At 39.6% G+C, this 23,465-nt stretch overlaps 2 protein-coding genes across 3 annotated transcripts; one reads left to right on the plus strand and one right to left on the minus strand.

Annotated features, from left to right (window-relative positions):
• Nucleotides 1–10,524: 10,524 nt before the first annotated feature.
• Nucleotides 10,525–12,812, minus strand: LOC310723082 (calcium/calmodulin-dependent protein kinase II inhibitor 2-like). Its single transcript, XM_083570911.1, has 2 exons — nt 12,446–12,812; nt 10,525–12,192 (listed from the first exon to the last, which is right to left on the minus strand). Exons 1-2 carry the CDS (start codon nt 12,612–12,614, stop codon nt 12,122–12,124), a joined length of 240 nt encoding a protein of 79 aa, XP_083427037.1. The 5' UTR covers nt 12,615–12,812; the 3' UTR covers nt 10,525–12,121.
• Nucleotides 12,813–13,927: 1,115 nt separating this feature from the next.
• LOC310723083 (acetylcholine receptor subunit delta-like) lies at nt 13,928–20,238 on the plus strand. 2 transcript variants are annotated; one of them, XM_083570912.1, is made up of 12 exons: nt 13,928–14,118; nt 15,162–15,301; nt 15,460–15,504; nt 15,939–16,048; nt 16,134–16,289; nt 16,380–16,495; nt 16,568–16,768; nt 17,332–17,443; nt 17,518–17,632; nt 18,511–18,721; nt 19,120–19,238; nt 19,915–20,238. In XM_083570912.1, exons 1-12 carry the CDS (start codon nt 14,067–14,069, stop codon nt 20,095–20,097), a joined length of 1,560 nt encoding a protein of 519 aa, XP_083427038.1. In that variant the 5' UTR covers nt 13,928–14,066; the 3' UTR covers nt 20,098–20,238. The 2 variants fall into 2 exon arrangements, with proteins under 2 accessions (XP_083427038.1, XP_083427039.1); XM_083570913.1 differs by lacking the exon at nt 13,928–14,118 and having other exon boundaries at nt 15,177–15,301; nt 15,407–15,504.
• Nucleotides 20,239–23,465: the final 3,227 nt, after the last annotated feature.

Below are 23,465 nucleotides of genomic sequence, written 5' to 3' on the forward strand. Positions count from 1 at the left end.
TCACCATTCAGACAGACAGACACACAGACATGCACACACTATTTCACACATGCATGATGTTTCCACGTTCCTCAGATGCGATGATCCTCAAATGAGACACACACTGACAATCACACTCTCTCTCACACACACACACACACACACACACACACACACACACACACACACACACACACACACACACACACACACACACACACACACTATTGTCAACTCAAATTGAAAAAAAGTCACTGGTCAGAGTCACATTACAGCAAGTTTGTAAGATCTTAGGACATGTCTTTCAATTCCCTTCACTTGAACTAGGAGACCCCAAACCTTATCCAGCAATACAAAAGCCTATAGCCATGAAGATCTGCTTTCTATGGGTTGCAAGTGTGTGGAAGAGCTCCTGCTATAAACCTCTAAACTCTATTGAACACCTTTGGGTTGAATGAGGATGCTGACTGCAACCCAGGCCTCCTCACCTCACCTACTTTAGTACGTGACTTTACTAACACCCTTTTAGCTTAATGTATCTCCACAAATCTCCAGAAAGTGCAACATCTTTCCAGAAGAGCAGAGCTCATTATAATAGCAAGTAGAGACTAAATGTGGATAAAAGCACATAGCAATCTAAAGGTTACTTGACCCCAAACATTCAGCTGTATAATGTATTTTGTGGAATTTTGTACAAACTAAAGATTCAGAAATTCTCGTCTGAATGATGAGAAAACGAGATGATGAGAAAAAAGAGAAGAAGAAACATGAAGAACGGTTTAGTTGCTGATGCTTTGTGTCGTGAACTCGACTTTATACACACACCAACCACACCCACCTACAAGAGCAGGGAGCCACCCACATACTGTACACTTCACACACACCCACACCCACACACACACACACACACACACACACACACACACACACACATTTGTAGCAGAATTGTGCAGGTTGTTGTGGGCGGTTCTTGGATCAGCTCATAAACAGATGCTGCAGTCTCTTTGTATTAAAGACACACACACACACAAACACACACACACACTCCAGTATTTATTAGCAGGTTCAGACTGTAACACGCCGGTTGGTTTTACACCTCTGATTCATTAGTGGATTTGTTATAAAGGGATGTGTAAACATTAATGTAGTGTGTGTCTGTGTGTGTGTGTGTGTGTGTGTGTGTGTGTGTATGTGGGTGGGTGTTGACTAAACCCTGGGCTTGAACTAGTACATGCCACTACACTTGTGTTTTTTGGCACCCCTTCAATAAGACACTATGATGATGTTTTGTTTTTTGTATTTTCCAGGGTTCCTGGAAAATGTGTGTGTGTGTATATGTGTGTGTGTGTGTGTGTGTGTGTGTGTGTGTGTGTGTGTGTGTGTGTGTATGTGTGTGTGTGTGTGTGTGTGTGTGTGTGTGTGTGTGTGTGTGTTTTATCTGGGGTGTTTTTTCTCATGGTTCACGTATTGCCATCAAATATGGCCGCCCTGGACTCCACTTTCCTGTACTCTACATCTCTCTCATTCACCTGTGTCTGGATTAACACACCTGTGTCTAATTACACACACACACACACACACACACACACACACACACACACACACACACACACACACACACCCTGTCAAAGGATACTGATTCATTCACAGTGCACAGAGTACACACACGGTTTCCCTGATGTTCATACAGAGACTTTTTGAACCGTGTTTTATTTCTATGATGAAGTAATGTGATTGTGATTGTAGTGCAGGTCTGTTTTATCCAAATAAAATTAAGTCTTTATTATTCAAAGTAAATGAATCCAAATTGTGAAGTCAGAGTGAGGTGAAAATCCAGGCACGACCCTGGGTGATGTACGAACAGGTAAAAGATTAAACAAGATCAAATGATTATAACAAAAGCAACAAAGTATCAAACATGATTTCAAAGACTTGAAAAATTCCTGAGTCACACTGAGTTACATTGTACTGTTGTGAATGGAACAGGTTTTTAATGGTGTGTGTGTGTGTGTGTGTGTGTGTGTGTGTGTGTGTGTGTGTGTGTGTGTGTGTAAGTGTGTTTAAAATGTAGCTCAACTGAGCACCTGAACACACCTGGATACTGTGGTCTAGTGATTCTGTTTCCCAGTCATTTGCTCTTTACCTGTTTATGATTATTTTTCAGCTCTGTTTTTATGAGGTACATTGAAGCATAACAGCACAGATTCCCTAATAAATATATATAACATCTGTTAAGACAACAATAATGTTTTTTTATTTTTTTATTTATATGTAAGTGTGAGTTGGCTAACTGCTTGAAAAAAAAAAAACATTTATGGAGCTGAAAATATTATTATTATTTTTTTTAACGAATGCAAGTTTTGTTAAAATAAAAACTAGAAGAAAGTGTTAGGGATGTTAGAAACTCTCAGACACACAGCAGAGAACCTGCAAATTTTCAGCCCTACTCCATCCATGCAGCTAGCTAGCATGCTAATCTTATAAAGATCTCTTTTGACTGGAAAAACACAGACAGAATATGTTCCATGAAGATCAGTATCAATATCGGTAAAGAAAAAAGGTACTGGTACCAATAAATACATAAAAAAAGGTACTGATGGTGACTGTGTATGAAAATCACTAAAGGAGAAACCTGATCTGGCTTTCTTTTTATTTCTCTTTACAGGTGACTGCTTTACTGTGATTAATGTGAATAGGTACTGTACAGTCCAGAGAGAGAGAGAGAGAGAGAGAGAGAGAGAGAGAGAGAGAGAGAGAGAGAGAGAGAGGCTTGAACATCTGACCCAATTACAGCTACGAGCATCAGATATCACAGAGCACACACCGCTGTGAGATAATCCCACCGCTCGTTACCGCTAATGTGTGTGTGTGTGTGTGTGTGTGTGTGTGTGTGTGTGTGTTTGTTTGTGTATACATAGTGAATGTGTGAGACTCAGTGGCATGTGCTTACGCTTCACGTGGCGACGTTTCTGCTGCAGTCCAAGAATCTGGCCTACAGTGTTGCTAAGCAACCGGCGAAGACATCACCATATAACCAGATATTTTTGGGGAATCTTGTAGGAGGACGAACAAAACACAAATGACTCCAGCAGCAAAGAATTCATCAGTCGTTCAGTGTGTAACATTTAATTAGTACAAGCATGAAAACTGCACCCCCCCAGTCCCCCCATCATCACTTTGCATTGACTTGCTCCAGGACTTTATCTCCACTCACACATACTTTATATATATATATATATATATATATATATATATATATAATCAATAAATTATTATTAATATATATATTTTTTTCAGAAACTGAAATTCCTATAAAGATAAAGTCATAAATATTTATCTTTTTACACGTTTCTCCATGTTTCCCCAAATATTCCTTTTGAACGTTTCTCCACTCATTTCTCCACAAATCACTCCACAAGTCTCTTAAAACATCTCTCCAAACATCTCTTCAAGTGTCTCTCAAATCCAGTTCAATCACATGTCTCTCTGAAGTCTCTCCACTTCTCTCTCTATATATCTCTGCATCTCCAAAGTTTATCTCCACACATCTCTACAAGTGTCTCTCCTGTGTGTGGGGAACCTACACGCTTTTTTGCCCCATCAATCTGACACTAATTGAAGGTGATCGCTCACACAACAATTATCACAGGCAAAAATGTAATTGTATTCAAGTTATACTTTAATTAAAAATACAATACAAAACAAAAACACTGCAAATGTGATCTGTGCTGGTTGTATAAAATTTACACAACAGTAGAGACACAGATGAGTTTCGTTATTTTTATACAGAACCTGTAAAAAGTGTGGAAACACTGAATCGTTTTTCAGACACATGCAAGTTCCTTAGTTTTCATGCAACAAACTCAGTAAATGGCAAAAACACACTGTAATGTGACAGTAAATGAGTGGAAGACAGTTTGTCCAAATGGGACATTTTTTTCTCTACCAGAAGAACTTGTGTAAGAAGGAGAACAGGAAAGAAGATGTGATCAGACTCCTTAATTTCTGCCATTGGATTCTCACAGGGCGTGTCACATGACCTCTGAAACACACCTGAAACACATTGTCTTGTAATTAGCACCTAGGACCTATATAAGTCTCAACTTACATTTAAGTTGTAGACTGATTTACAGCCTGTGTGGACAGAAATGATCAAATCCTCTGGATGTTGTAGAGAAGGAACCAACAAGAACAGGCCAGTCTCACCCCACATCGTCACATATCGTAGACATCCGACGCAGACGGGAGCCCCTTTGCTTGTTCATTCATTCATTCATTTTCTCCCGCTTATCCGTCCCTTTGCTTGTTGTTTATCATAAATATTATTTATATTAATAAACACATTATAATAATAAGTGTATCGGATTATTTATACTATATTTAATAAATAATAATGTTACGAATTGTCCACTACATACGACCGATTCGTTGGTTGTCCCCCGGCCGCGTCCAAATCCGAAGATGACCCAAACCCTAACCCAAACCCTAACCCTAATCCGAAGATGAGGGATTTGCATTGAAGTGTATAGGATGGGCATCTACGTTGAAAAGCGACGCAAAGGGGCCCCCTTCTGCGTCGGATGTCTACGCCATCCGAGGCAATGTCGATATGTGACGATGTGGGATGAGACTGTGTAGACAAGAACGAGCCACATTAGCAACATGTGAGGAGAAGGACAGGTGATTGTCCATAGTTACCCAATGGTTACGAGCAGAGAGTCATGAGGAGTTATTCAGATATCAGATGACAGAGGACAGCTTGACTGATTGAGCAGCATGTAGTTTCTCAGAGACAGACAAAAGGGCCGTCTCTGTGGATTGTGCTGCTTCTGGTTTGAAGCCAGACTGGTTCGGATCATGGAGGTTGTTCTGTAAGAGATAAACAGACAGTTGGTTAATAAAATGCCTTCCAGAGATTTAGAAAGAAAGGAGAGAAGTGATACTGGTCTGTAGTTGTTGATGTCTGATAAATCCAGAGCAGGTTTCTTCAAGAAGGAAAGAATCCTCGCTTGCTTGAAGGTAGTTGGCACATGGCCAGATTAAGAACCCGTTACTTCCACAGATCCACAACTTTATATATTTAAGTCCTTTCTGATCAAACATCTCCACATGCGTCTTTCACTGCTCGAGGAGAACATATTCCGTTTTAAGCATTGCAATCTTTGGATTTTGTGGAGGAGAATACGGAGGACAGAACTCCATTCTGAAACATGTTGAAGCCCAATCCATTCATCAACTTTTTTGTATTTATTTCATTATTTGAATCAAATGTTGGTGAATTTTTATATATTTTATATTTCAAATGACCAGAAGACTTTTTGCTTGTTTGTTATAAAAAGTAAAACACACCATGAATTTCATCCTGGTCAGGGTGATGCTGGATCCAGATCCTGTCCCAGGAATTTTGGAATAGTAAATGTGATCACACACTTATTCACTCTGGGTAACTGAGCAAAGTTCATACAGCCAAATGGACACGTAGGAGAACATGTGAAACTCCACACACACACTGTGAGTGTGTGACTCTGAGAAACTCAGAGTTAATGGAGATCAAAATCCTGGATTCAGATCTTCAGAGTGTGTGTGTGTGTGTGTGTGTGTGTGCAGGTATGAGGTATGATGTCATGTTTAACACTGTACTGTGTGTGTGTGTGTGTGTGTGTGTGTGTGTGTGTGTGTGTGTGTGTGTGTGTGTGTGTGACTCACGCGAGGTGTGATGTGAGCACCTCTAGGGTTCCAAAATACTAATGTCTTATAAATCATTTATTTTATTTATTTATTTTCATGTCAAAACACCAACAATCAAAATTTTATCTCTCCGTCATATTAATATAAAATCGTGATTTCATTCCATTAAAGCCACGCTGGAGGAACATCAGTGTGGACTCTTCTCCTCGCTCCATGCCACCTCGGACGGGAGTGAGGTTGCCATGACTACTGGTTTCTATGGAAACTGGATGACAGTGTGAGCTTCAAGAAATAGTGTCTGAGTCTCTAAGAACAGGAATAAAGCTATAAAATAAATATTGAGGTCTTTTTAAAAGGATGCGACGGGGGGGAAGAGGGGGGGGGGGGGGAGGGGGGAGAGTGAGAGAGAGAGAGAGAGAGAGAGAGAGAGAGAGAGAGAAAGAGAGAGAGAGGGGGGGGGAGAAGAGGGGGGAGAGAGAGGGGGGAGAGAGAGAGAGAGAGAGAGAGAGAGAGAGAGAGGGTGGAAGAGGGGGAGAGTGAGAGAGAGAGAGAGGGGGGAAGAGGGGGAGAGTGAGAGAGAGAGAGAGAGAGAGAGAGAGAGAGAGAGAGAGAGAGAGAAAAGAGAGAGAGAGGGGGGGGAGAGGGAGAGAGAGAGAGAGAGAGAGAGAGAGAGAGGGGGAGAGAGAGAGAGAGAGAGAGAGAGAGGGGGGGGGGAAGAGGGGGAGAGTGAGAGAGAGAGAGAGAGAGAGAGAGAGAAAGAGAGAGAGAGGGGGGGGGGAGAAGAGGGGGGGGGAGAGAGAGAGAGAGAGAGAGAGAGAGAGAGAGAGAGAGAAGAGAGAGAGAGAGAAATGTTATATAATCACATTACTGTGAATTACATCATCTTTAAACATAAAGGAAGCTGATCATTAATAAATCACTTCCGTTTCTGCTCGTTTTCACCTCGTATTCAGCTGCTCTCAGATTTCAGACTTGTGATGAAGAGAAGCTGCTCAGGTCCTGCAGTCAGAGGCAGAAGTTTTGCAAATGAAAAACACAAAATGACCAAATGTTGTTTTGGAAACATGCAAATAAAAAAAAAAAATTGTTCATGAAAGTTTTATTTTAAACTTTCAGACAGAAAAAGATAGAGAGAGAGAGAGAGAGAGAGAGAGAGAGAGAGAGAGAGAGAGAGAGAGAGAGAGAGAGAGAGAGAGATTTCATTTAGGTCTCTAAGTTGGTTCTTATTATCAAGTTGTTCTTGTTTTTTTCTCACGTGAAGTTAATACTACGATGAAAACAAACAAATACAACACTATTTTAAAACGCAAAAAAACAAACAAACAAACAAAACAACAAGCACCACACTGGAGACTCCTTCCATAATTGTTAACGCCTCATATGAGGAGGTATAAAAAAGTTTAGAAACACGCCAACAGATGGCAGCACAAGGCTGCACTCACAGTCACAGGCAGCACCGACCTTCATAATTTATTTACGAATTGTTCCTGTTTCTGTAACAGTTTCGAGTTTTCCTCAGGACGGCTTCGTATCCACTCCCACAGAGGAAACACAGAACTCACTGATCTTAAAGGCTACAGAAACGCTTCAGGACACAGGAAAACTGATCTGTGTGGATCATGGATCATGTCACCGGAACTTCATTCACAGTGTGGGATCAGGAGCCACGAAGAACTGAGAACAAGGAGACGAGGAGGTCAGAGTTTAAGCTTTCGGCTGAGAAAGCACTAAATCATTTCAGGAACAATCAATACCTATAATCAAAACCTACTTCAAACTGTAAATAAAAAGGAAAAAGAGGCAGAAGGAGAGAGAGCAAAAGAGAGAAAAAGAAAATCAAGAGAAAACAAGTGTCAAGGTCAAAGACCTTGGAAGTGAGAAGAAAAACTGTGGACATGGAAGACAGGACACTAAGATTTGGACCGTCTGAAACACAGACACTAAGAGAGAGACAATCAGGTACAGCGTGAAGGACAGGACCAGAGAGTCAGAATCGAAAAGGAACAGGAGAATGTGGTGCTCATCAAAACACACACACACACACACACACACACACACACACACACACACACACACACACACACACACACACACACACACACACACACACACAGAGATGATCCACAGACACAGTGGCCCACTTTTCTGCACTGGATCATGTCCAGAACCTGTACATGGGGAAGTCCAAGTCCCAGAGCCAGCATGAGTAGGATTTATGGGTCACACACACACACACACACACACACACACACACACACACACACACACACACACACACACACACACACACACACACACACAGAGTGATAGACTAGAGTTTCCCATATTCTTATGTAATTATGTTTATTAATTACAGGCTGTAGGTACTTTAGTCATTAGTTTCCAGAGTTCTTGAAGGTTCCTGATGAGGTTTTAGATGTTTCTTTCTCCTTTCTTGATTTTCTTTCTTGTCTGTATGCTTATCATTTAATTCTGATTGATAGAAAAGATGATTCTATAAAATAAAATAAATGTTAGCTTGTTTTATTGATCTAATCAAATCTAATCTAATCTCAGAAAACCAAGCAGAATTTAGAACACATGATTTATCTATCCACATATATTCCACTTTACATCATAATATTAAAAAATGAACAACAACAAATTGTGCCATTAGGAATCACACACACACACACACACACACACACACACACACACACACACACACACACACACACACACACACACACACAAATAATCCAAATCTGTGCAGGGAAAGTAGTGATTTCTGCCGGATCGTTACTCATTACCACCTCTCACACTGACCCAGCTGTTGATCAGAGCATAAATAAATAAATACTAAATAGAGAGAAAAAAGGTTGAAAAACAACATGTAGACAGACAGACAGACAGACAGATAGACAGACAGACAGATAGACAGCTAGACAGACAGACAGATAGATAGATAGATAGATAGATAGATAGATAGATAGATAGATAGATAGATAGATAGATAGATAGATAGATAGATAGATAGATAGATAGATAGATAGATAGATAGAGACTCAGGAAAAGACTTCTTGATCCTAAACAGCAGGTGTGGCAATAATTTTGTGTTTTGTATGGATATAACACACACACACACACACACACACACACACACACACACACACACACTCACACACACACACACACACACACACACACACACACACACACACACACACACACACACACACACACACATATATATATATAGTTGAAAGAGGATGACTATATATATATATATATATATATACATAAATTTCAATAAAAATCCCTTAGAATCCACAATGGACTGCTGAAGCTGAAGGTTTTGCCATGGCCCTCACAGTCTCCTGACCGAAACATCATTGAAAATCTGTGGATAGACCTCTAAAGAGCAGTGCATGCTTAACAGCATCAGAGTCTCACAGAATTTTCTTTTTGCTGCGGGCCATTTTTCTTTTTGGGTTATTTAGAAAATAATACTTTTTTTTTTATATATATATATAGAGGGAATGTGTCATCTGTAACTTTATGCCTTTTAGGAGACCACTGTCTGTATATTTTACTGATGATGTAGTAATGACATTTTCTGATTTCTTTTGAATTCTTTTGAACATGATCCTTATTGATGCCAAAAACAGAGTCAATTAATAGCAATTTATTTATATCTATTTAATATCTATCTCTTCCAAAGACAACACACACACACACACACACACACACACACACTGCTCCACATCTCCCACCTCCACATGTTTTTCTGTGCTGCTGCAGGTGACACGGAACGAATGCGACCTGATTTCATAATCTGCTTTCGTTCAGGGGAAGAAGAGACGAGACCGAAATACACAGGAGATTTATTTCCTCTGTGTTCACGATGCTGAGAGACTCTCACCTGGAGCTCCAGCTAACAATCAGGAACAGTGAATGGTAGAAGGAATTACACAGAAACATCAGCACACAAATTTGAAATAACCCAAAAGCCTTACAAGAAAAAAGATTGATTTTAATAACAATCCACCAAAAATCTTTGTTTGTAAAATGATGCAGGTGGAGATCAGGGATGTGTTGGAGCTCTGGTGTGTTCTGTAAGAAGAAGAACGGCTCATATATTCTGGAATTGTGCTTAATGATTTTGTATCACTCTCACACATGGCTGCCTCTGCCAGGAGGTTAAAAGTGTGGCTATTGTTGATGCTTTCAGATGTTACTGACACAGCAAAGGCTCAAATCAACACAGAATCAACCCATGCTGAAATCATTCCTGTTTACAGGCTTCAACTTAACCACATAATTAGTTACAGCGTATTTACTAGTTATTTATATCAAAAAACAATTTATTTATTCAGAGTGAAAGAGAGAGAAGCAGAGCATTAGTGTGTTCTGATGTGAAACTTAACTTTGATTCTCATGTTCATGACACCTCACACACCTGGTTTTTTATCAAGAAGAATCATCAAGAGAAGAAAAAAGAACTCACTTTAACTATGATTATTTAGGTTTTTTTTTCTCTACTAGAGGTTAAAGTTAAGTTTTCTCTACTTCTATTATGAATAAAACTAAATAATGATGTGGTCCAGATCTTTCTAGATTTAACATATACATACATTTTTCTGTCTTTATTGAAATTCACATCAGATTATACAAGAAGACATTTGTCATATGAACCCTTTTCTGTAATCTCTTTGAAGCTCTCTGAAACGATCGTCTGGGATCAAAAACTGAACAAATCAGTCAATTTATTAATTTAGCAAGTAGAGTACAATGACATCAGAGTACACAGAGGGTCTTCTCCAATAAATGCTGAGACAAATGTATTTTTTTTCACTTTATAAAACGTTTTATTCATTTGGAAAATATGAACATTTCATGCACAACAAAAGCATATAGAACCGTGAAAAACAAAATTCAAATTAATTCTAAGTAAAAATGAAAAAACAAAAAAACACTATTTTGAATGAAAAAAAAATAACAGAGTAGAAATAGTTTAAGTTTTGGAAAGACAAGCAATAATAATAATAATAATAATAATAATAATAATAATAATAATAATAATAATAATAATAATTTCTGTTAGTATTGTTATTATTATTATGCTTTTGAATGCACACTATCGTTTAATTTTTTTAGAAACAAATATTTATTTATAAAAAATACAAATATTCAGTAAAAAGATTAGGAGATTTGGAAACAGGTGCAAAACACCTGCACAGCACAAACTTCATGCAAAATCAATCACTGAGAGATTTTCTTATATACACCACTCTAAACATTAAAAAAATTATTCAATGAAATAAACTTGATAAATAAACCTCCTCTCCTCCTCCTTTTATTTTAGAAATCATAATGAGTATGATCATTCTTCTTGTTCTTTAGATCTTCCTTGGCATCGGATGTAAACTTATTGTATATTATTTTCATAAAATTACCATATTATTGACATATATTTGCAGATTTGCAGACGTGTTTTTCTCTGGTTTGCACACACACACACGCATCAGGACCTGCCCTGTGTGTGTGTGTGTGTGTGTGTGTCTGTGTCTGTGTGTGTGTGTGTGTGCGTGTGTGTGAATATGGTATGTTTAAAAGAGCCCATGCTACCGTACGACACGTAAGCCGGAAGTAGAAATAATTCACAAGAACGCGCGCGCGTGTCTGGTGATGAACACTACATGTAGCCTACAGCAAGCGGAAACAATTGTTAAATTTTCACTCGTGCATTTTATTTTTATTTTAAACAATTAAAGGTGCTTAGTTGGAGCTGATGGAGCAAATGAGGCACCTTGAATTAAAGATTAATTGAAGATGAACTTTCCTTCAAAGGTACAAACTCGGTACTTTGAGTTAATTCTAGTTTAACACACGAATAGAAAATATGGCGGAAGTGTGATACAGTTGAAATGCCATGCAATCTGCATGCACACAATCATCAACTGTTGCATTTCTTTATTTTACAATTTTTTTGATAATGCACTATTTATACACGTTGTTTGTGAGCACGTGACTCGAACGAGTCTCCACGTGACTGCAGCTACATCAATGAAACGTGGCTCTAAAACCCTGATCCCGATGTCCGGTGATGACTGAATACTGATATCGTGATGACGGAATGATGAAGTCGGACCCGTGCACGACTTCCAGAATTCTTCTTCTTCTCATCGCTCTGATGAAGGTGGGGTGGGATTCGTTTATGATCTATGTGGGTTTTGTTTTTGGAGAATTATAAAGCTAAACCAGCAGCTTGGAAAAGAAAATTCCATTATTTCCCCATTTTAAACTCAACTCCCGTGGACATGTCCTACCAATCCTTCATCATCTCCTCTTCTTCAGTCCGCTCTCAGCATCCTGATCTTCAGAGGCTCCTCAGTCGCTCCTCACTGCTTCACATGCGGTGCTTCAAACCGGTGATTAAAATGCAAAAATTAGGGTTCGTATGCGTCAGGAGGGTCTACACACCGGGGGACGGTTTATCCGACATGCCTTTCAGAACCTCGTCTATTCGGTCGTCTTCAATGACCACTGAGAAGACACGAAACCATGAGTCTGATTATTCTATAATAATAATAATAATAATAATAATAATAATAATAATAATGATAATAATAATAATAATAATGATAATAATAGAGATTATACTGGTCGAAAATAAACACACACTGTAAATAATTAACACTACAGTATAATAATTGTATAATATTTTAAAATAATAATGTTTCCTTCCCTTCCCCTTATAAAGACCCGTTTCCCTGTTCTCCTCATGCCCGGGTCTCACCGTGCTTTGCCCGTCCGATCTGTCCGAGTTTCGGCGGCCTTTTGGACTGCGACGTACCGAAAAACGAGTTGGTGTCCTGCAGCCGGCAGCTGAACGACATTTGTCCGACCTCGTCGTCCGGTCCGTAGCCGTTCATCTTTCCCTCACTGTAGGGCAAAACCTCGGACATGACGGCTGAGGAATACACGAATGAAACAGAGGGAGAAAGAGAGAGAACGAGAGCAAGATGTACAGTAAAGATGATAAAAACCGAACTGGTTTCTGCAAAACTCCAACTCCAATAGTGCGCGCTCGCTCAATGAGCTGTTATGGTAAGAGAGAGCGCGCGCGCGTGTGTGTGTGTGAGAGAGAGAGAGAGAGCGAGAGCGCGCGCGCGAGAGAGAGAGAGAGAGAGAGAGAGAGATTGGTTATGATGCGCGCAGCTCTGTGGAAGAAATGCTGGGAGATCCCAGAAACCATACAGGAACATTCAGGCGGAAAAGTGAAGTAATTTATCCGGGTTTATAGCCAGAGGCGGGGGAACTCAAAGGAAGAACAGGGATGGGTGGATGGATGGGATGGATGGATGGATGGATAGATAGATAGATAGATAGATAGATAGATAGATAGATAGATAGATAGATAGATAGATAGATAGATAGATAGATAGATAGATAGATAGAAGGTGCAGGTGAAATATTTCAGCACCTAGGACAGCAACAGGAACACATAAGTTATAATGATCGAAACAAACAAAAAAGAGCAGAAGAAAAAATTATTGTAAAGTACTGTAGAGTTCCTTTCATTATCACTGGCCTGGTGCCCTCAGTGACCCCCCCCCCCCCCCTCTCTCTCTCTCTCCCTCTCTCTCTTTCTTTCTTTCTTTCTTTCTTTCTTTGAGTTCCCCCGCCTCTGGCTATAAACCCGGATAAATTACTTCACTTTTCCGCCTGGATGTTCCTGTATGGTTTCTGGGATCTCCCTGCATTTCTTCCACACTGTCACACAGTAAAGGTGCTTCAGTTACGAGAAATGCTGTGTTAATTCTCCTCTTTTTATTTAACAAAGTTTAGATAGATAAACGTATAGTTTAGACTTTCTTTTTCATTTCGTGAAAAAAATAAACCAGAACCGGAAATTCTATTAGAGCAAGTCCTGTATCGCCACCTGCTGGATACATTTAAACGTCACAGCATACCTCACATATTTTGAGAGTCTGTGCAGTGAATGGACAGTATATGTGTGTGTGTGTGTGTGTGTGTGTGTGTGTGTGTGTGTGTGTGTAAAGAAATATAGTCATAAATATTAAGACTGTGTCAGACTTATTTTTAGCTTTTATGATTATGACTTTTAGATAAACCTTAACACTGAACACGTAATAAATGATCAGATTTGATTGATTTCACATTCAAACTCGAACTGATTCATAAACAAATAATAATCACTTTAAACCCCCCCCACACACACACACACGCGGTAACTCAGCACCGGAAGTTAGAAATCGTGTCTATTTTTTCCTGCCACCTGTCCGAGTCAGTCCAGAGAGTCACATTTACACAATCAGAGCAGCAGCAACAAAAGAAAAGTAGAACATTACAAAGAAGTAAAGGAAAGAAAAGAGAGGGCAGAGAAAGGGGGAAAAATGAAGTCTATTTTTTATTTGCCTCCAGTTTTGCTCACTTTCATTCTGTCAGGTAAGAAAACTGATTAATTACTAATCAGGTTCTGTTGATTAACACCGTGTGTATTTACACTCACAATCCCCGCTGCTTTTATAAAATCCCAGTGTATTAGTGCTGTTAGATGTGTAGAGGAAGAGCACATGATATTTTTCTGTTTATTACTAAATAAATTTAAGGAAATGTAAAAATGAAATGTTTGTAATAATAAATGTTAGAGTATGTAAAGGGCACTTCTGTGTTGTTCTTTGGGACATTTAGAATATAATTTTTTTTTTATTCTGTCTGTCAGGATCGAGAGCTGGTCTCGAACCCAGGTCACTAGAGCGCGTGGCAGACAATATAGCAGTTTATTTTTAATAATAAACATAAGTCCAACAAACAAACTTAAGAAAAGAAAACCAAAAATTAAAAACACATGCACAGTGGCTTGTAAATACAATAATACAACAAAACTAATTTAAATTTAAGTAAATGTCAAAACAGAACAAAGAATTTGGAAAGACAGGAGGTACCAGGAGAATCGAGAAGACTGGAGACTCAAAGAAATCAAACAACCATGAATAGAAATAGACTCACCAAACAGAACAACAAACAAACCCACACAGATCCAGATTCAAATACAAATATCAAGACAGACAAATTTAGCCACGAAAAACATACCAAGACCAAAATAATGCACCAACAAGGAGCAAGGCAAAAGGTGTAACTTAATATACAACACTAACAAGGAGCAGGTGGAGACAAACAGTTAGGGGCTATAGAGTAGGCGATAAGGGCCCAGTGGCGGCACCTGGTGGCCAAAGCAAAAACAACACAAAAATGTCCAAACCCTGACTCTATCTATCTATCTATCTATCTATCTATCTATCTATCTATCTATCTATCTATCTATCTGTCTGTCTGTCTGTCTGTCTGTCTGTCTGTCTGTCTGTCTGTCTGTCTGTCTGTCTGTCTGTCTGTGGCTATACTTGTTGGAAGTTTAATGTGTCTATCATTTGAACATTTGCTGGTCTAAAGGATATGAAGCAGGTAAAGGTTTTGTGTCTGACATGCAGGATGCAGTGGCAGGAACGAGGAGGAACGTCTCATCAAACACCTGATGAAGGGATACAACAAAGAACTGCGTCCAGTGCAAAATAAAGATGAGACGGTGCCGATCTATCTCTCACTGACGCTCTCCAACCTCATCTCTCTGGTGTGTGAGCTTCCAGAGCTTCTTCCTCATCCTCCATAACATTTCATGTCTTAATAGAGTGCTGAAATTTCTAATTCTCTTTTATTCTTCATTCAATTCTGTTAGATTTACGTTTAACATCAGTCACTATCGTATTTGATCTCCTCTCTCTGTGACAGGACGAAGTCAGTGAGACTTTACTGACCAATGTGTGGATGGATCACGTAAGTTCTCTGAAGAAAAAAAAAAGCCTCCTGTATTTAAAAAGCTTTACAATTCAGACCAACTTTTAATTTGATTAAAGGTTTCATGAAGAATTTTTGTTTCCTAAAGGGATTTTACTCAGAACTCTGAAAAGATTCCACTTAGGACCTTTAGTGCAGGATCTCGAGGGGATACACAAGGAGAGATGAACTTAAAAACTCTTAAAGTTCCCCTTTTTTTTATATTTGAAACATAAAATGAGTGAATCTTGGTGATATTTTTCCAGAGTTTCTACATTGAATCCACTCTCAAAGCAAAACCCTCAGATGTGTGAATCTTTATAGACCTGTCTTAAAGCAATTTCTGAAGGTTACATTTGAAAAAGTTAATGTTTGCATCCAGAAGCATAAAGTCCCACCAAAAAGCTATTTTCCTGTCTTCTGGTCCTGACCAGGGCTGGACCGACCCCAGACTTGCATGGAACGAGTCCGAGTTTGATGACATCTCTATCGTTCGTCTGCCTTCCCGCATGGTTTGGCTTCCCGAGATCGTGTTGGAGAACAAGTAAAACGTCTCTGTGATTATGTTCTTCAGATGGAGGTTTTGCAATGTGGTTAATATATAAATGATGTTTGTGTATCTGCAATAGTAATGATGCCCAGTTCGAAGTGGCATATTACTGTAACGTGTTGGTGTATCCCAGTGGCTTTGTGTACTGGCTTCCTCCTGCCATCTTCCGTAGTTCTTGTTCCATCAACGTCTACTATTTTCCTTTCGACTGGCAAAACTGCAGCCTAAAGTTCAGGTCTGTTGGTTCATCATCATCATTTGCACCATCATCACCTATGTTCATGTTATCGGTTGAAGCTGAACATCTTTAAATTAAACATTTCAGCTCTTTAACCTACAATGCCAAAGAGATCAGCCTGAATTTAAAAGAAGATCTAGATGAGGAAACGAAGAAGATGTTCCCCATGGAGTGGATCGCCATCGACCCTGCAGAATTCAAAGGTAAACACCGATCATGCTTACATTTCATTAGTCCCATAGATTAGCTCATGATTTGTATTGTAAATCTTTCAGAGAATGGTGAGTGGGAGATTGTTCACAGACCTGCCAGGAGAAACATCTACAAGCACATCCCTATGGACAGCAACAAGCACCAGGACATCACCTTCTACCTCATCATCAAACGCAAGCCTCTGTTTTATATCGTCAACATCATCATCCCCTGTGTGCTGATCTCCTTCCTGGCCTCGCTGGTGTACTACCTGCCTGCAGACAGTGAGACAGCAAATCTGCTTACATTCACATCTGCACACTTCTCTTCAGGGTTAGGTGGATTTGGGGATTTTGAAGACCTCTGTGGTAGAACAATGTTATCATGATCTTTTGCAAATCTTTTAGAAGTCCTTAAAAAGGAATGTGATCATTTTCAACAAATAGTAACTTTTATTTTGATCTCTTTCTAACATTTGAAGCAAATTTAAACTTAAAGGAGGAATTTTTAAGTTTTAAAAAAGCAATTAGCAACTTTGTAATATTTAAAAAAAAGATTTCCAACATTAAACAGTTTGTAACTTTTAAGGAACAAATTAGTAACTTTGTAATGTTTAAAAATCTGATTAGTAATGTCTTGGTTTTGAAAGAAGAAGTTTATAACTATTACAGAAGCAGAGTTTAACCTTAATGCAGTGATGTGAAACTTCATAAGTATTAAAGGTTTGGACCCGTAACACTACTGATTAGGCAAAATCTTTCCCAGAAACCATACATTTTACAACCATACAGAGCTACATTTTCCTTCTGGTTTAGGCTTTGATTGTTTGTTTTCTGACCCTGTTCAGGTGGTGAGAAAATGACCCTGTCCATCTCAGTACTCTTGGCCCAGTCTGTATTCCTGCTCCTGATATCGCAGCGTTTACCCGAGACCTCCATGGCTGTTCCGCTGATCGTTAAGTGAGTGGAATGCCTCTAAGGGAACGGAGTTTAAATAAGGTAAAGAAATGTGAGGATGAATGTTTGTCTTGCAGGTACCTGATGTTCATCATGGTCTTGGTCACTGTGGTGGTGTTGAACTGTGTTGTCGTGTTGAACCTCCACTTCAGGACCCCCAGCACACATGTCATGTCTGAGTGGACCAAAGAGGTCAGAGACCTGAGAACCGTTCACTCTCACATAATCTTCACATCAGCTCACGAGCAACACAGGATGCCTGAGGGGCTGAGCAAAAGAAATAAATTATATATATACAGTATATATAAAGGACACATCCTTTTAGGCACCTTAGATCTTGTCATGTTTTATCTACTGGACTGTCACTTCACCAGATGTACTGTAGAAGAACGCTAGATGGCACTTCATAACATTATAACTATACTGTATACTGTAGGCAGTTACTCATGTTCTATGTTCTGTAGGTGCACTTCAGTCTATTTACACCACCATAAGGGCACCCCAGAGCTACGATAGAAGCATGTTCTGATACTGTTGGGGCTTTCTGAAGGGCACATCATCATGTTTTATATACAGTAGGGTAGAGGTATCCCAGTGGGCATTTCATCACAATTATTCAGGGTAGAAGTATCCTAGAGGGCACTTCACCACATTTATTTAGGGTAAAGGTATCCTAGCGGGCACTTCACCACATTTATTTAGGGTAGAGGTATCCTAGCGGGCACTTCACCACATTTATTTAGGGTAGAGGTATCCTAGCGGGCACTTCACCACATTTATTTAGGGTAGAGGTATCCTAGCGGGCACTTCACCACATTTATTTAGGGTAGAGGTATCCTAGCGGGCACTTCACCACATTTATTTAGGGTAGAGGTATCCTAGCGGGCACTTCATCACATTTATTCAGGGTAGCTGTATCCTAGTGGGCAGTTTGTTACATTTATCTAGGATAGAGATACCCAGCAGGGTTTGTTTGCCTAATAATGTATTGTAAGTAATTGATATACACACAGGAAACATACATTACTTACTATACATCCAACTAAATACATATTGGGCCGTTCCTCCAGTTCTTCCTGGAGAAGCTTCCTTGTTTCCTCCACATGTCCCGTCCGGCTGAGAGCGAGCTGCAGTGGGAGGGAGCTTTGACCAGACGCTCCAGTTCTGTGGGTTACATTGCCAAAGCCGAGGAATATTACAGCCTCAAGTCCCGAAGTGAACTGATGTTCGAGAAGCAGTCGCAGAGACACGGCCTGACCACCAGGCCCACGCCCACCGCTGGTCAGTACATAATGCTAACTTTACCCCCACGACTCATTGTGCCCTTCACCTGTGACAACCATATTTCATCACATATTATCTCATCTAGGTTCACCATTGGATTCTTTATAATGTTTCATATTCTAAAAGGGCACCCTGGAGGGCACTTTATCATGTTTTATCTACTCAAGGGGCATCCTAGAGGGCACTTTATCATGTTGTATCTACTCAAGGGGCATCCTAGAGGGCACTTTATCATGTTGTATCTACTCAAGGGGCACCCTGGAGGGCCGAACCGAGAGAGAAAAGTTATTGCTTGTTGCCGTGCTGTTGTTCGTCTCAGAATTCTATTATAAGAACAAGGCTTTGAATTTAATCCGGATGACTGCAGTAATTCGTCCGTGGTGATTTTTTGGCAGTGTTTAACTCTAGCAACGAGTCCGACGTGACCGATCAGCTGTTTAACGAGCTGAAGCCGGCTGTGGAAGGAGCGAACTACATCGTCAAGCACATGCGAGACAAAAACGACTATAACGAGGTGAGAACTGAGCTCAGACCCTGAGACTCTCATTAGACCCTCATACAAGACCAATTGTATTTTGACATTTTTTTTAAATAAATATAACAAATATATTAATTAATGAAAGCATTACAAACATTTTTAATGAATATCTAAATGATTGAAAAACTAATTATTTTTATATACATTGTTTCATGAAACAGGTTAGCTCCTCCCATACAGTGTAAACTCCTCTGTTCAGAAGATGACATTAAGTTTTAAGTTGTTATTGGATGCCTGACACTGGAGACTCCTTCTCTATCATTTCCTAAAATATCTCCGTACAGAACCATAACAATTATTTTTATATTTAGTTTATTACATGTCTCTATGAATAAGCTGTTGCTATAGAAACGGTATTAGGAGGAGTGCATAATATAAACCTGAGCTGCTGTTATAAAGAACTCCTTCTGACCAATCACAGTCCAGGATTCAGGAGCAGCTCGGTTTGACTGGGGACAATATTCAAATCTAAAATAGGTGTAAATAATATATAAAATATATAAGTGCAACATGACACTCTGAAGACTGATAATAAACTGGAAGCTGCAACACAATTGTTTTGATTCAAAGAGTCAAAGAGTTCCTCAGAGTTCCTCTGAGACATCAGTCACATGGTTCTTGAGCCGTACGTTCGGTTTCCTGTGTTTTGCAGGAGAAGGATAACTGGAGTGGAATTGCCAGGACGGTGGACCGCCTCTGTTTCTACATCGTGACTCCCATCATGACCATTGGAACCATTTTCATCTTCCTGATGGGAAACTACAACCATCCTCCTCCTCTTCCATTCGAGGGAGACTCGTTCACTTACAGAGAGGAAGACCGACGCTTTATATGATTCAGCAGCGACACCGAGGAATTGTTTGCTTTTAGTTTTGTGTGATTAAACTTTACTAGAGTTTTCTCAGCGTACTCTATCTAATGTTTGTTGTAGAATTGAACATGAAATAAACAGATCTGGAATTTAGGTTTCATTATACACTTTTCTCTTGTTCCTGTTCCAATCACAACAGTTACTTATTCCAAAATGGTTATGGAGGGAACCTAATCAAATCAAATCAAATCAAATCTAATCAAATTTTATTTGTCACATACATACAGAGTGCGACATGCAGTGAAATGCTTTGGTTAACATCTGGTTAACACTTAACATCTAATATCCTTGAAGCTGAAATAATCTTCACAAAATCTCCACAGAATCCAGTGGAACATCTTCCCAGAAGAGTGGAGATCATATATGGAGAGTAAATGTGAAATGGGATGTTAAAAAAATCACCAATTAACCAAACTTATGCCCATATAGTGTATGTAGAAAAAGGAATGTAGAGTAAAAGCTCCAGAAATATTGGCACCCCTCAAAAAATGCCATTATATTTACTTAACTATGAACCGGGATGTTGAAATGATGATGAATGTCCATTTAAAGTACAAACTTCATTTTCCTCCTCAGAACCATGAGATCAGTGGAGTCTAGTCAGTGTTTGAGTTTAGCAAGAAAATATATCTCAAAATTCTTTTGTATGTACATTATAACTCATTTTAATGTTTCATGTTTATCTGAAGTAACCTGGTGAACTCATAGAGGAGTAGAGGACAAGTGTCCAGGGTGTCCCAGAATCCAGAGTAGGTATTTTTCCAATATTTCAATATAGTGGGTTATTGGAAAAACGTTACCTGGATGCAAGAATCAACCACAACTGCTATTAAAACTCTGATTGATTTCCATTACAGCAAGTCACAGACAGACAGCATTCTCTATCTCCGAAATGCTCACATGGTGATGGTGTGATCATAAATAAATGCTCCCTTAGTAAGAGTTCTCAGTGATGATGTGGCTGTATTAAAGAGAGCTCTCTCATCTAATACTCGGACCCTTGTTTAAAGGAACCATGACAGACCATGACCTTAATGCATTTGTCTTTTAACCTGGTTATATCTTATAAAAGGAGATAAATGCTAAATACTTGAAACGCTTGGTTGCCTCTGCAAACAGCTGTTAGACAGAACTCAGCATTTCTGCAATTTCACAGGAGAAAAAAAAATGTTTTGGAAGGAAAAAAGAGGGAGGGAGGCATTAAATAAATACGCCTGGCATCTCTTAAAAACTGTGAAAATGCAGTCCTCCCACTCAGACTCAGCAGGCAGTGCAGCTCAGCTCAGCGTACACCTCACTCTCCCCCTCCACACATAAAACCCTGAACTCGGTCCGGGGGCGTTTGTTTATCACGCTGTTTGTGCAGCATAAGCAACGATGCAGGGATGAAAGGAGTTAAAACGTCTCTCAGGCAGCCTGAGATGGAGACGGAGACAGACGCGTCCTGCAGAGCTTTTTTCACCTCTCCACATCTCTGTGTGAAATATAGCCAAATTAAAAACTAGAACAAATCTACTGGTGAAAGGTAAAAGCAGGTTCCAGGTGAAAAACAATCCTAAAAGCAAACAGGTGTGATAAACGTTTTATCTTTAAAATGAAAAGAAAATGTTTATGTAACATATGGAAGGAGTCTCCATTTCCAGAGCATAGCTTCTCTGCTGGCCCTGACCGCCTGCCACTGCCTGCAATGCTCTGACAATGGAGATTTCTTCCATACGTTACATAAACATTTTCTTGTGTCTGAAGACCTGTGAACATGCCATTACCATGGAAACGTAACATTCTGACCAATCAGAATCCAGAATCTATTATAAGACCTAAATGATCAAGATAAAGGAAACATTAACCAAACATCTAATTAATAGTGGACTGAGTGAGATTTATACTATGATTACATCCTTGAAGATAAACTCAGGTTCAATGTCCAACAGGTTCTCAATCCTGGTCCTGGTCCCTGTGTGCTGCACATTTCCCCCTGCTTCATGCAGTAATGTGCAGAAACCTGTTTATGTTCATTAACCTGGTATGTAGCTCTGTGTCATGTGATGTAGCTCTATGTTGTTTTATGTAGCACCAGAGTCCTGGAGAAACGCTGTCTCATTTCACTGTGTACTGCGTCCGCTATACTGTTTATGGACTTTACTTGTCTCAAGGTTGAGAACTTGTCAACGTAAGTTTGGAGGTGCTCTTGCACATCTGTGGATGTCCAACAGGTGGCGATGTACCTCTATGTGGTGCGTGTGTGTGTGTGTTGGAGATGATAAGGAACCAGCAGTGTTGTCATTAGCACTGAGAGTCGCTTGAGAGCCTCTTGCATGATTCATGTTGACACACTGACGCTCAATCTGGGGCCGTGTGGAACTGCCTCCAGTCTGCTACCTCCATCTGCTCTCAGCCTCCAGCACGAGGAGCCGAGGAGCATCATCCTCATCATCAGGAGGAGGGCTGAACAGGACCATGATGATGGACTTGAGGATGAAGAAGGTGTGGATGATAGCAGTATGGACTTCACTAATGTGACAGTATTGCTGACACTAATAGGAAAAAGTGAGAACAATGGTCTAGTGAAGAGATGATCAGACTCTCACTTTCTCTCTCTTTCTCTCTCTTTCTCTCTCTCTCCATTTCCAGAGCAACAGTACAAAGTGAAGTTGACAAAACATCTTTAAATTTCTCTGAATTGAAGCTGCTTTTCCTTCACCGGCAGAAAAGAAACATTACATAAAAATCTGTTTTATGTCCACAGTTTTCAGGTGACCCCAAATTTTTGACCCCAGATTCCCAACCTCACTTTAAACCCAACTCACCCCTACAGGAATTTTGGAATAATTTAACACTTTTACTTACGTATAAACGTGACGTCGTGCGATAAAAAAAACCCTTATTTTTTTACGCGATGACGTCACCGGGCGCGTCTTTACAATTAGTAGTTTTAATAGGAAAATTCTCCGATTTTTATTTTTTCACTGTTTATTGAAGACCAATAAAATGTTTCTGCACAAACTTTGCAGGAAGAGTCTGAGTATGGACATGTTCAAGCAAAAAAGTGTGTGGACAGGAGACAGGAGGAGTTTTCTTTTCTTTCATTTGAAGTGATTATTGCTTAAAAAAAGAACGAGAAGAAGAGGAAGAAAAAGAGGAGGACGAAGAAGAACGAGAAGAAGAAGAGGACGAAAAAGAAGAACGAAAAAAAGAGGAAGAAGAAGAACGAGAAGAAGAGGAAGAAGAAGAACGAGAAGAAGAGGAAGAAGAAGAACGAGAAGAAGAGGCCTTTCCGCCTTCGGTAAATCTCCTGACAGCGCTGAGAAGTCATCAGCAAAGCAAAAATTACC

The sequence above is a fragment of the Silurus aristotelis genome, assembly GCF_946808225.1.
Source record: "Silurus aristotelis genome assembly, contig: scaffold_191, whole genome shotgun sequence".
Taxonomy (NCBI): domain Eukaryota; kingdom Metazoa; phylum Chordata; class Actinopteri; order Siluriformes; family Siluridae; genus Silurus; species Silurus aristotelis.